Raw genomic sequence first — 14,668 nt, 5'->3', positions numbered from 1 at the left:
TGTTATATTTTCATAGATATATGTTGTTTTGGGAGGAGATTTCCGCTGCTCTACTCACGCCGCCATCTTCCGCCCCTCCTCCCTCTAATAACATAATTTTAGACTTTAATCAACTAATCTATTTATCCCAGCAAACATTAACAATGGCAAGGGCAAGGAGAGGGATTATAGATGATCGGATATTCATTGAACACTTATAGTTAGAGTGCCCACTGCGCTAGCACTAAAATCCTTTGGAAAAGTGTTTCTATCACATAATTAGAAATAAATTAACTTACACACTTAATAAAGCCTTAGATTATATGTGATCTGTGATTCTGATGTGTGACCTTGAGCAAGTCACTAAATTTGTCTGGACCTCTCATTCCCCATTTGCAAACTTCAATGGCTGAATTGAGTCATCTTATAAGAGCTTCCAGTGCTCTGATTTGGGGTAAAGTAGCCAATGAAATAGAAATTTTTTACTGCTTTTTGGTACTTCATTTACTCTTCTCTATAAACTGTGAATTAGTTAAACTTCAGCCAAGATCCCTTAAAGCCACCTCAGAAATTCCACAATTTTATATCCTTCCCCTTACAAGGGTCTCTTTTTTCTCAGATTACAGTTTTCCTCTAAAGAATGTGGATTTGGGCTAGCCTAAGAAAAGTTAACTGTTGGGATGTATTTCCATGCCTGATGGAGAGTGGAAAAATATTGTTTGATTCCCCTTCTACGCTATCTTCCTCCTTCCAAGCCCTGAATTTCCTTGTCTTAGTGGGACAATAGAGAGAAGCAATTTTATTGCCACATAGATGTTCTACCCGAGGGGCTGGCATGAAGAACTCTGCTTATGGTCCTGAGGTGCCTTCAGGCTTTGCTGTGAATAAATATGGCAATGTTTATAGATTTCAGGAGATCCAAGGAACACAGAACTACATTACTTTCAGATTATTTAAAAATGAGTTCTGGGTGAGTTGACTTACAGAGTAAATAACGGGTTAGCAGGAAAGCAAGGAGAAGGACATGCTACAGCTTTGATTTGAAGCTTGGAAGCACTGAGAGGTACAGAATTGGTCCAAACTGGAATGTCTTGGCACAACCTTAGAAGATATAAGACAGTAAGAAAAAGCCCAAAAGAGGACAAGATCATCTAGACCTAGGAAAATAAGGAGTGGGGTGGGGAAATGGTCACTCAAAAGAAACTTTTTAAGGCTTCTGGAAATAATGCAAGTATTCAAGTATCATAAAGTTCTGAGTTCCTATCTTCTAACAGTTTTAGGATATTAAAATTATTTTGATACATTTATGCACATAAAATGTTAAACCTTTGCATGTGAAATACTTTCTGAATATAATCTTAATTATTTTTTTGCCTTTGAGAATTGTATTTTTTAGTATCAGAATTTTAATTTTATGTATTAATACTTATATGTAATTTCCATTTTGGTCTATGACTTTGCTGCTATGTATAGAAAATGCTTTCCACTCCTCTAAAATTACATAAGTATTTACCCTTACTATCTTCTACTACATTTATATTTTTATGCATTTAAATATTCAAACTGTTTCATACACCTTTTAGTATATGATGTTAGGGAAGGTTAACAAGTTGTCTTAATTCCATTTATTGAATAAATGGTCTTCATTTTTTCACCATTCATTTGAAAGATCATTTATATTATATACCCAATTCTTATATATCCTTGTATTCTGATCTAATCGTCTTACTGCAACATTACCTCCTTTATAATCCTTTTGTTCCCTTCTCCAGAAAATTCCCTGCAAAGGGAAACTTCCCTTAACTATTTTTTAAAATCAAATTTTGGTGGTGCTTCTCACAAGTATATGATTTATTTCAGATAATCCTTGGAATATTTTGATGTGTATATTCAAAAATCTATCCATGTGTGAAATATCAGTTAAAACCATTTATGTTATTAATTCTGATTTGAGATAGCAACATTTAAAAAAAAACTCAAATGGAAATGAACTTAGATACATTCAAAGTTTTCTTTGCTAATCTGAAAGCCTTTAGTGGGCTTATTATTTATTAATGAATGTATTGTTTATTTATATGGCGTACCTCTAGCCAGAAGTATGTATAAATGTGCATTCAAACGGACTCAAGTGTTTCTATCCAAGTTAAACAAATTATCATTTTCTGATAATGAAAATGTCTAATAGTGTGTTGTTGGTAGATGATTTGATGCAACTGCTTTTGCAAAACAATTATGTCACCAGTGTACTTATTTACAAGGAATTACACACCATCCATAGCTTCATCCCCATGTGTTCTTCTGACACATCCACAAGGACAATATTTCTGGTAGAATGAAGAGGTAGCTATTTTACCTGACATAGTTTGAAAGTACAAAGAATGTCTCTACAAGAAAAAATCTTCCTGTCTGAAGCCTCAGCTTTTCATTGGTGCTATATTCCCTACCTTAATAGAACCCATGGATTTCTAGTTGCTTAGCATGAATGAATGTATCACACTACTTTTCTCCCTGAAAAAGAAGGAAGGGGTAAGAAAACAGTGAAAGGAAATAGAAGAAACAAAACTCTAAATTCATTTACCTCAAAATTTTGCCTGGTGGTAAAACTGATTCAAGTTTTGCTTAAACCCCTCAATACCTATATCAACCTTGCAAAAACACAGTTTTCATTAGAGTTTGCATTTTTGTCTCTTATGTTTTAGAATGAGATTATTTTCCTTTGTAGCTTTTGATGGTAACGTAAAATGTTTAGCTTCCCTGGGGCAAGTGTCATGAGTGAACCATGAGCTAAAAATGAAGGGTTCTCTTATTTTTGGATATGAAATAATTGTTATTCTTTTTTTTTTTTTTCAGTTTCTTCTCTGTGGCATATGTGGAATCCTGTGCGCCAAAAAAAAATCTGGACTTGTCGTAAGTTTCTGCCTTGTTTGTATTGTGCATTGAAGTATTTGAAATGTAAGAACTCAGAAAAGGAAATGATGACTAGCCAACTTTCACATGCTGAATGTTACTCATTTATGATAAAAGGAAAACTGACAAATAAACCCTGGGTTTTTCATTTTCAAAGAAAACCATCAAGATTATCTGAGACTGTGACAAAAGATCAAGAAAGAAAAGGTTTGATATGCTCTTTAAATACATGAGCATGCAACATTCAATGACTTCTGTGGATGAATCTCCACTTTTCCAGTTTATAGGCTCCCAGACACTCACATGAATTCTTCAGCAAGCTGAAAAAGACATAACTTGAGTTCATGGGAAATTTAACTGTTTAAATATGGAACTGGGTCTACGGATTACTGACTTTGTGAAGTTAATTTTACAAAACAGCTGTGTTGTTATAGTTACAATTAATTCCAGAATATTTTTTATTTAATTATATTTGATTACTGTGCATGCAAATGTAAGTATTATCAGATGTTTTATGGTACTATTGTGGGTTTTGGGGGCTATGGAACTCTGTCCCAGTTGACTCTCACATTGGCTACAAGAGAAAGAAAGGCATGCTGATGTGTGGATTCCCCACTGCCTTCCATGACATTTTTTGAGAGTTGGAAAGAAGGAAAAAGCATAGTTTATTTTGTTGAGTACAACAGGAAAGATCATAGATCTTTATTTTGGCAAAGATATATAGTATTATATATTAATACTACTTATGGACCATAGAAAGTAGCCTTGGAGCCTGGAAAGAGTTTTCCAGGAGAAGCCAGTCATCTGGGGGACAAGGAATGCAGAACATTACAAGTAGTTTTGTTTAACTTCCTTTTCCAGTTGTATCTTTCTTTGTGAGAATACCTGTTGCAACAAAACAGACAGAGGTCCCCATTGCTTAGACATGTGAGATGTAATTTTTTTTAATTACATAAGGGGAGACCTTTGGGTAAAAAGTTTTTTGGAGGCTTATAATTCGCATCTATGATTCTCCCATCACTATTCACACATGGTCTTCATTCTTTCTAAGCTTTTCCTCTGCCAAGACTCTTTATGTCTATATATGAATGATTTCTTGGAAAAAGAAAGAAGGAAAAGAGGGAAGGAGGGAGAAAAAGAGAGAAAGGGAGGAGTGGGGGAGGGACAAGAGGGGCAGGATGATGTTTAAGTCAGTTTGAGCTGATATAACCAAGTATCATAGACTGGGTGGCTTATAAACAACAGAAATTTATCGTTTGCAGTCTGGGAGACTAGACGTCCCAGATCAGGTGCCAGCAGAGTCGGGCTGTGGTGACACTCTTCTAGGCTGCAAATTCCTGGCTGCATCCTCCAAAGGCAAAAGGGGAAAGAGAGCTCTCTAGAATCTCTTTTAGGAAGGCACTGACCCCATTCACAAGGGTCTTACCTACATGACCTGATGATCTTCCAGAAGTCCCAACTCCAAATACCATCATACTGGGGTTGAGCCTTCAACATGTGAGTTTTTCAGGGACACAGACACTCGGTTCGTAGCAGAAGGGAAGAGATTTTTTTTTAAAGATGTGACTTTCTTCTGTCTTTCTAATTCTCTTACAAGCTATTAGAGGAAAAAAGTCATTAAGATTTGAACTTTTTAGAAACTACCATCTACTGTATCCTCCTGTATCATCTGAAGTTCTCACATTTAGTTGTCAAGGATTCACTACCCTTCAATCAAAGTGTGAAAATTTCTCTACTCCATATATTTCTGGAGTCTAGGATCTCCAGTCTGGTGAGATGTGAAAATAGTATATGGTTATACACTTGGGTACAGATTTTTAACATGCTAATTCCTAGGTAAGAATGTCCCATCTGCACAGGTTGATGAAGTGTCATGCCTTTAAAGAATTAATAAGAATAACATCAGGAGATTGTTTTTCTGTGATGGTCAATTAAATTTATAATTTATTTTCTTAATTAGTAGTAATTCATTATTTGAAGACTACAATGCAATATCTTTCTCTATTTTCTGAGAATAAGTAAACACCAAAATATACTCCCCAAAGACTACATGCCATCTGAGTATACTTTATAAGGAAATAAAACTACTTCAAATAGTTAATGATTAAATTACTTGGCAATTGATGCCTAGTATTATTTTAATCAGTTTTAAAAGAATATAATTATCCATCTCTGGGCTTTCAGTTTTGGTAATAAGTACTGTGAGACACAAAATAAGGAATGCTGAATTTAAGTTACAGAAACACAGCAAACTACTCCCCACATGCTACCTCATTGTGCCATTTCACACATCCAAGGCCTACAATTTGCTGGGAACTGCATGTACATAGCTCAGATGACATGTTGTCAAGGCGGCCTTGTCTGAAACCCCTAGTTGGGTTAAATTCCCCTCCTCCCTACTCTGAGGGCAACCCGTTCATCATTCCTTCTCCATAGATGCCATGCCATGTTGGAATGTTGTATCTTTTCTCACACAAGACTACAGTGTTCTCAAGGGTTGTAACTATGAGCTATTCTTGAAAAGCCAGCTCCTGCCTCGCTCAGGGTCTAACTGATCCTAGGGACTCAACAAGTGTTTGTTAAACACAACTGTTAACAGCAAATAATACCTGATAGTTTAAGGTTAAATGCTAAAATAAGTTATACAGCTGTTTGCCCTGTGGAAATTTGCCAAAGGAGATCAGTAAAGTCCAGGAAGCCTTTCTGAGGAAGTTAGGACTATTTGTTCTTCTATCTAGGAGTCCAAGAAAAAAGCAAAATAATTTCCAGGAAATGAAAAACATCCTTAAGGTGAGAATGAACAAGCTATACTGATGAACAAGAGAAGTGACTGATGAAGAGACTGTGTTCCAGAGAAAAATGGAAATGTTTGGATAATTAAATTAGTATCATATTATAAAGTATCATGATAGCTCACAGGAGAATTTAGGCTAGATGCAAATATAAAATAAAATTATTAGCTCTATTGGAATATTCAATTAAATTCATTAAATATTGTCCAAACATATACGATGCAGATAATAACATTGTGCTTGGTTCTTCTGGGGATTCTATGATCTTTAAGTTAAATAAAATCCCCTAGTTCTATTAATAGAGACCCAGGTCAAACCAATAGTAGCATTAAAAACAAGCCACATCCTGTGTTTCTCCAAAATTACCAACCCAACAATAGTTTTGAAATATCTATTGTATATTCTTCATTGTGGTGCCACAGAGTAACAAAGGATTTGTAAAGTCAAGGGCCAGTTCACGGTGAGTCCCTAAACTACCTTTTGGGGAAATAGATACCCATACAATAAAATTCTTATGAGTGAAAAAAAGGAGTTAAGTAAATTCCCTAAGCTCACCTAGCTAGAGCAGTGTATAAAGATTTGAAGCTTAACAGAACTAATGACAATTTGATGAGAAGAAATTTAGATATTTTGGGGGGGTTAACATAGTGAAACTGGATGGAGTCAGAGAATCTGAGTTCCATCCCTAAATGTGAGTGTTATCTGCTCACCATTTGTTTTCCAAAATGCGTAATTCTCTCTCTCAGAGGATTGCTGGGTGGGTTCATTGCTATGATACCTGTTCCAGTTCCATAGTGGCACACAATAGATATAAATATTATTTAAATCTGAAGCTACCTAGAAGACAAATTTTCTTACTTCAGAGTTCAGAGGTTTCATGAGCATTCCTTGGTCTGTATATAGTCAGCTGTTAATTCCAGAAGGGCTGGGTCTGCACCCTCCCTGTTGAGTCAGAGGGCATAGAAACTTGGTGAAAGGGGAGCTCCCATCTTCTGAGAAGCACCCAGGAACTTCTCTTAGGGCAGCGCAGCCATCCTCCGCCCACAGCAGGACGGTACCCTGCATCCTCGCCAGCTTTGTTGTTCCTTCCCCTTTAACACCCACTTTCTTTTCCTTATCAGATGATCCTCTTTTCTGCCTGCTGCATCTGTGGACTGATAGGGGGCATCTTGAATTTCCAGTTCCTCCGGGCAGTGACCAAGAAGACCTCTTCCCTCTACCCTCTGCATCTCGCCTCCATGTCTCTTGCGTGCATTGGGATTGGCGGCTGCACCCTCTCTTCATGGCTCACTTGCCGGCTAGCCAGCTACGAACAGAGGAGGATGTTCTCAGAAAGGGAGCACTCGCTGCATCACTCTCATGAAATGGCTGAGAAAGTGAGTTCTGTGCCTTTTCCTCTCACTGCTCTCAGGTGATGAAGACTGCAGTCAAATCGAGGTGAATCCATTTGCAGCCTTAGATGAGAATTTGATGAATTGGATTTTGTGTACAAATAGGTATTTTTTAAATTATTTTTTTCTCTGAAATTTGGGGTACACCTATTCTCAACATAATTTTGTAGTCTTTCTATACAAAAGCACTGTTCCCAAAATAGCATTTCATAACATATTGAATGCATTATAAATACTAATTTTTATGTATTATACTGAGGAAAAACACATAAACTAAATACAGTCTCAACTCAGTAATACTGGTTTTCAAAACTGGATGAAATCCCCTTTCTAGTTCACTCCTTATGCTTGTAAGCAGATGCATTTGATTATGTAAATGAGATTTTCAAGCATAAAGGGGTCTTTTAATAAGGCGACAAAAAGCCTTGCCTATCAGAGCAGATATTACAATCCACATAAAGCTTCATTTAATTCTCATCTAAACTTCATGCATATTTAGGTAGCTCTGCCTCTATTCTAAATAAAGTTCCTTACATAATTGTTTCATGAAACCCATTCAAACAAGAAGTTACATTTATCGCATAAAAGGACAAATGATACAGTGAGCTGTTTCTACTACAGTTTACACATATTTCATAATTCAGTTCCTGCTACTACATCTACTAAGGAAAAGATAAAACACCTGTAAAATAAACTCGTTAATATAACGGCCACATCACATTTTACTTGAGAGCATGGAAATAACAACTGTTAGCCACGAAGTAGGAGAAAGTGTAGCAAGAAGTGCTATTGCATATTTCTTTAAAATGTTATTTTGAAGAAAAAAGTATTTTGTATTTTTATGTTTCCATTTTGTACACCATCTATACAGTCAGCTAAGGAAAGTAAATGCTCTTAAACTGTTTCAAAAACGCAATTTTAAACAGATCCCCCACGTCCTTAAAAAAGAGTTAAAGGTACAAACAGCAGGACTGAAAACTTCAAGAAACGGGTTGTTAAAATTAGATCATCATTATACATTTGCATAGTAGCTCTTCTGTGCTCTATTTTTATACATGTGTGATTTAGTTTTCTGTATTCATGTTTGTGCAATATTTATTGTATGATTGTTATATTTATATTAGAGATTGAGGGCTATTGAAATAACCGACTTGCCCAGCTGCCCGGTGGTGCCCCCGACACCAGAGTTACCTACAAGGTACGCTGATCTCTAGGGAGTTACATGTTGAACTGTCACTCCAGGAAGCGCTGGGTCTTCCTGAAAGCCATTATGTCAGCACATCAGTCTGGACTGATGCTGGTATGTTGTTCCTCAAAGGATCGATTTCAAGAGAACTTCTTTGAGGACCTGACATAAACCTATATGGCAGAGGCTTGCAGCCTGCAAGTTGGTTGAGTATTTGAAATAGTCAGCCTGTCTGTAAGCATCCAAACACATTCTGCTTGGATGACTCATGGCTCCTTCTATTCTCTGCTACATCATGATTCTGACTCAATATCATCATTCACAGACCAGAGTTTTGTATTTAATAATAGATGTGTCTGATAAAGACAAACTGTATCTCCCTCATGCCAAAATTGCATGAGCAGATAACAAAGTTTGGCACTAATACAGTAAAAGTTCCATATGAAAGATTTCTTCTGGTAAAATTACTTGATGTGATATTTTCAAATTTATTTCCCATATTTTGGATTGCTTAAAGTAGTTACCATTCTTGCTTTGGTTAAATAGTATAATTGGAAATAGTAACTTCTTAGTAATTCATCCTTAAAAAATATGTTAAGAGGCTTTCCAATTGTTTTATTTTTTTTACTGTATGAGTGATAGCATCATGAAAAACAATCTTTCCCACTGTGATTTATTAGTGATCCCCAGTCACAAATGAGCAACGATCCACTTGTGGGTCTTCTTCCGTTCTTCATGAAAGGTCGCACATTTCTCTATAGAATAAAAGTAACCCCTAGAATATATGGGCAGTTTGCTGACATACTCAGCAGAGGAGCCTATACAGTGGGAGAAACATGAGCATTTAACCATCTTCTTCTTTCTAGGTGAGGTCTTTCCAAAACAGAGCTGATCCAAAGGGGAGGCTCAGGGGGCTGGGGAGATACTGAACTATTTTTGTGGGTAGAAGACTTTGGTCTAAGACTGTCACTCAGCATTTTCATGTGCTCCAAGATGCCATGAAATTTCATTTCCTCAGATGTAACAACAATATCAGTCCTTGATCAATCAAGGATTCTCCAAAACTTGGCAAGTTTTTCAGTGGCTTGAAATTTGTTTTGCAAATCCATTAACCAAATCACTGACTTACTCTGAAAGTGAATTTTAATTAATGCATGTTATTTTCCTAACAGGAAATGACAGACAACATGAGCAATGGAGGACCCCACCTGATATTTAATGGAAGAGTATAATCAAGGTGTTAAGGAATTTTGAACTTTTTTTAGGATTTTCATGAGGCAAGGAAATACCAAAAGACTAGGAGATTAAATGAAAACTTTTTTTTGCATTTGCTGTTACTTCTCCTGAGCACCCTCTAAAATTGTTCTCAATTTGCCTCATTTATTTCTTCAGTTTTTTCATTGGATGAAAAACTTCCCAGAAATGTTCTAGAACAGTAATTTCAACAGGCTTTCCAGATTGTTCTAAAGAAGACTTGCCAGTCAAAAAAAAGAGGAAGAGATAAAATAGATTCATAATCTACATATTCAAGCATTATTTGCCTAGCATGAGTATTAGATTTGTAATGACATATTTCATAAAAGTAATTAAAAAGTAAGATCAGAAATATCAAGAAATAACAATAACTTATTAATGTCTTTGTTTTGAAAGACAATGGCTTCAAGAATGCCACAATTCAAAACCTCAGCAATGCCTTGTTGTAAAAACATTGTAATTATTTCCAATTTGTGAATGAACTATATTTCATAATTTATTTGTAAATGACAAAAATCTTAAAGCATAAAAGAGAGTTTTTTTTAGAGAGACAATACTAATCTGTACAATATTTTTGCATTTTTGCACAAGAGTGACAAGTTGTAAATTAATATCATTTAAGGAAAATAAATATGTTTTGATCATACAGTGCAGATTTGTCTGCATGTTCATGAATGAGCCTAAGAATAAAGTATGTGTGTCTGTGTGTGTGTGTATATATATTGTAAATATTGAAAATATACACAGCATATATTTATAGCAATATTAATGTAAACAGGTAGTAGAAAAGAAATCATGACACGGAGGGGGTATTATCAATATTCTATTCCCACAGAGATCGGAAAACAATTATTCAAGGCCTTTTATGCCCACAAAAATCACATATTTAATTTCTGCTAAATTTGTTCATTTTTATTCTTTGTATTCTGTCTGCTATGAGTAAATATGTGGCTGATATTTATGGAGTTGAATGATCTAAATAGTGTAGTGTAAAGATACGTTAATTATTTGTCTCTTTTACTATTATTATGGAATTTATGTAATAACAACTACTAATACTGATTATAAACACAACTTGAAATCACACACTTCCACATTTATAATATATATATATAGATATAATGACTTGTTATTATTCACAGTACTTATATTTCAAACACTTTACAGTCCAATTAAGTTACATAAAAGGACAATGATGATAATGTATGCACAAAAGGTGAAGTTACCATTAGCTTTGTTAAAATTTAATTTAGGTTTTTTGTTTGTTTATTTTACAATTCATCTGGAATAATACAGAGAGACCATTTTTAAGAATGCATATATCCAAAGAACCTGAAAGACTTATCTGTAGGAGGAAATGAAAAGATAGGCTTACATTTATAGAGCTAGATCCAATCCTTCTCTTCCATCATGGAATGTTAAAATAGCAATCTATGACAATATGTATAAGCAAGAAAATAGCATGGTCTTTGAAAACATTTATGAGAATATAACCTCTGTTAACAAATAAAGAACTCTATTATTTTTAAATGTTTAACTCTCACTGTATTGTATACTTTTATTTTTCTCCAAAGCTAATCAATTTTCAAGTCCTTTTTATGAGTTACTTATTAAATCATAGGTAAGTTAACATCTTTAATACTCAGGATGAGAACATGTTATAAATATAAGCAAAATATGGGGTTATTGTGCTAACAAGATAACAGTAATTCCAGTTAGTGGAAATCTGAGGGTCTTTTAGTTTTAGAGCAACATGATCATCATGTACCCTATTTAAATCAGCTCACAGAAAAATTCTGAATGTATGTAATCAAAAGAAGTAGCTGGACTGTGACTGTTTGGTGTGATTTTTGAAGTCTCCCAACTCACACAGATAACTTCACTCTCCAGTAGATTATAGAAGTTGCCCATACATGCAGCCTCAAGTGGTGAATCAATACCATCACTGTTCATTTGGTGCCACAAGCAGGTGTGATCTTTGTCACTGAGAATCTATACAATGCAGATATTTTGTGTGTTTGTGGTTCCACTGAATTTATGCAAGGGTGTGCTTTGTACTGAAAGAATAACCACCAACACTAATTTTAGGTGATATTTCTTTGTAGACAGGTTTGTACAATACAGAGTTAGAATACACCATAATTTGTTTTAACACCTTTTGAAATAATTTATGAAACCACCCATTAAAGGACAAAAGTGGGCATATCACTGCTTTGACATAGAGTTAAGAGATGCAATCATCACAGTTATCCAAATATCTACAGTGTAAATAAACAATATAGGTATGTCTTTAAATGTAATTGTTTAAACCCAGTACTTTCAGGGCTCAGTTATTTAGTGTGCTTTATTTGGGATGTATAGTGATTCTTTTTGAGATATGTAGGGAAAGTTGGGAAGAGATTGTTCAAGTATTTAAAAATTTAATTTTCACAATACATTGAACTATGAACTAGACTATTTTAAGTGACTACATTACAGTTTTAGTATGAGCCTATACTTGGGAAAAAGTAATGTGATACTACATTAGAAAAAAATATGTAAAACTAGTGTGGTGGTGTGCTGCAGAGACTAGCTACAAAAAGGCACAGTTACAAGCGTGGAAGAATAAAAGTGGACTCTGCTTGGAAATCTTTAAAAGTGTGTGTGTGTGTCCACATACACACATATAATTGTTTAGAAGTGGAACACAGTATGATGACTTTACTGATATGTTTATGTAATAAAATGGTGTGTTTTGAAACTACATATGCTGTGAGTTTTCTTTTCAACATGATACCAAAAAATGCTTTCCCCCAATAGCTAGATGAACAAATGTGCTGTTTGGAGATTGGCAGGGACAGATGCTGTGAATGAGCAGGCAGAGTGCCAACGAGAGGATATGGAAGTAAGAAAGGATATTCTTTGTGGTAGGAAAATGTATGTGTGTTCAAATGTAGAGAGGGAGTAGGTGAAGCTACAGGCAGAATGAGCATAATAAGATGGCAATGTCCCTGAGGAGGCAGGAGGAAATACAGATCATAGAAGACCAATGCAACTGCTACCTCTGAGGGTAGACTAGAATTGCGTAGGGTCATAATCTCACTGTTCTAAGGTTTACCTTTATTATCTGATACAGTAGTCACTATTCTAGCTGCATGTGATTATTAAAATTTACATGTGAATTAATTAAAACAAAATCAAATATTCAGCTTCTCAGTTGAACTAGCCATATTCCAAGTGCTGAATAGCCACATACAGACAATCACTGTAGAATATTTCCATCATCTCAGAAAGTCCTGTTGGACAATAATAGTCAAAAAGCACACAGAGGCAAACACTCACATAGGTAATAGTGAAAAAGCACACAGAGGTTCCTAACCCTCAGTACTTAGCAGACTCTTCCATCGTCAACCAATTATTATTGTAATAGAATGTGTGAAAAGAGTTGGCAAATGCTTCATGGAATTTGAAGTTGGTGGACCAGTTAAATCCATGGACTGACCAAAACTAGTAAAAACTAGCAAAAATACAGTGTAGATCAAACCCACAATAAAGTTGAGAAGCTGCTTTAAAAATTTCACATTAAAAACTGTGCTACTCATGCAAAGATTCCACTTAAATATTTTATGTTTGACAGGTAAAATGAGATGTTGTGTAACTTCCACTTTTGAAGAAATTTACTCAGCTCATATCCTATCAAGCATTTCTTGTGCTTGGGAAGGTGAGAGCCACAATATGCTGCCTTCCCCTTTTTTCATGGAATTAGCTCAAAAGTGGCATGTTTAGAAACCTTATGTCCAAAACTACAGTTTCAAAGATTATTTAGCAAACACATTTCAGAAATTTAGAGAAAGCATCTTAAGTACCATTTGGTTGGAACACAGTTGCCAAGTAAAGTTTCAGGACTTGGCATCACTTCGCTCTTTTCTTCCTTAAATCATTTTTCTGGAAACATATGTAATATTTCTTACTCAAAGTATATGACAGCCAAGAAATTCATTTATTCCAAATCCATAAATCACAGGTTGTTAGTTACAGCAGTGGAAACCAATTCAGAAATTGCTGGAAATGTGTGTGTTTAGTAATATTATACAAAATGCTTTTTTTTTGCCAGGAAAATTATTTACAGCACACGAGTCTTTTCCTAGGAATGTATTTCCCAAAAAATATATTGTAAAAAGTCAAACTCCAGATCTAAAAAAATTTATTTCAATATTTTAACAGTTCAATATTATCAACATTAACTAATTATAGGCAGAAAGCTTTATCATTTAATTGGAAATCTTTAAGAACTAGGATCCATGCTAATTTTCCTTCCCATCAACTAGGTACTATTTATGTCAAAGTATTTTCTTCATAAACACCCAAAGGCTGTACTTCTTTGGCCACACAATACATGGCAAGCCGTACCCCAAAAGCCAAAATGTATTGTGTTACTGAGAACTGCCAGAGAAAGTCTAGAACTTGGTTGAATTTTCACAGAAAAACCTAAAATCATGTCAAATTTGCATCAAGCCTTTTATTAGAAATCGCAAGGAATAAGGACTCACGGTGGCTCTTCCTTGTTATTAATGTATCAGGATATTGGTCCCTGCCTTCTCACTAGGACAAAGGTCCTCAATGTCAGCCCACAATATCCTGAGAGAGGCTAGAAGACACCCCTTGCACCCTCTGAGTTCACTGCCAAGGAAAGAAAGTCTACAGATTCCTTTGTGGGTGGCTCTGCCAGGCAACACTCTCTCTCACTCTGTGCCTCGTTATAAATCAGCCAAGAAAAGAGGTAACACCCAACCTTATTCATATAAATGTACTTGAGGGCCTTATGCAGTCTAGATGTCCACTGCCCTCATGACTATCCAAAAAGTCTTCTGAGATCTGGACTTATCTGTCCTTTGAGATCTGTACCTTTATGTCTTCTAAGTATATGAATACTTTTACATCAATCTCTGAGAAAAATAAAATAAAATAAAGGCTCCATATCCTCTATAATAAAATGAACACTGGAGAGAATATCAAGTTACCAAGTCACAACAGAGTGAGTAGTGTTAATATTAGCCTACTGCTACCTACCAGCAAAAAAGGATAGTGGTGCGGCAGGTAAAAGATAACCATTTACTGAGGGCAATTATAGTGTACACTGCCTATAAATGTGAGCATTCCTCCATCAATATATTTAATAT

General features: G+C 35.2%; 1 protein-coding gene across 4 annotated transcripts in view; it reads left to right on the top strand.

Annotated features, from left to right (window-relative positions):
• Nucleotides 1–12,361, top strand: part of TMEM196 (transmembrane protein 196) — a 58,829-nt gene extending 46,468 nt beyond the window's left edge. For 2 of the 4 annotated variants that reach the window (XM_057504570.1, XM_036877251.2), the window contains exons 2-4: nt 2,830–2,886; nt 6,800–7,054; nt 9,428–12,359. In XM_057504570.1, the coding sequence (XP_057360553.1) occupies nt 2,830–2,886; nt 6,800–7,054; nt 9,428–9,487 (372 nt within the window). In that variant the 3' untranslated portion in view covers nt 9,488–12,359. Of the gene's footprint in view, nt 1–2,829; nt 2,887–6,799; nt 7,055–8,193; nt 8,268–9,427 lie in introns of all 4 variants that reach the window. The other 2 variants (XM_036877244.2, XM_057504569.1) reach the window with 2 other exon arrangements.
• The last annotated feature ends 2,307 nt before the right edge of the window (nt 12,362–14,668 follow it).

This window comes from Manis pentadactyla, chromosome 7, assembly GCF_030020395.1.
Source record: "Manis pentadactyla isolate mManPen7 chromosome 7, mManPen7.hap1, whole genome shotgun sequence".
Lineage (NCBI taxonomy): Eukaryota > Metazoa > Chordata > Mammalia > Pholidota > Manidae > Manis > Manis pentadactyla.
Note: the sequence above shows the minus strand (reverse complement) of the source record. Positions and strands in the feature narration are given on the sequence as shown.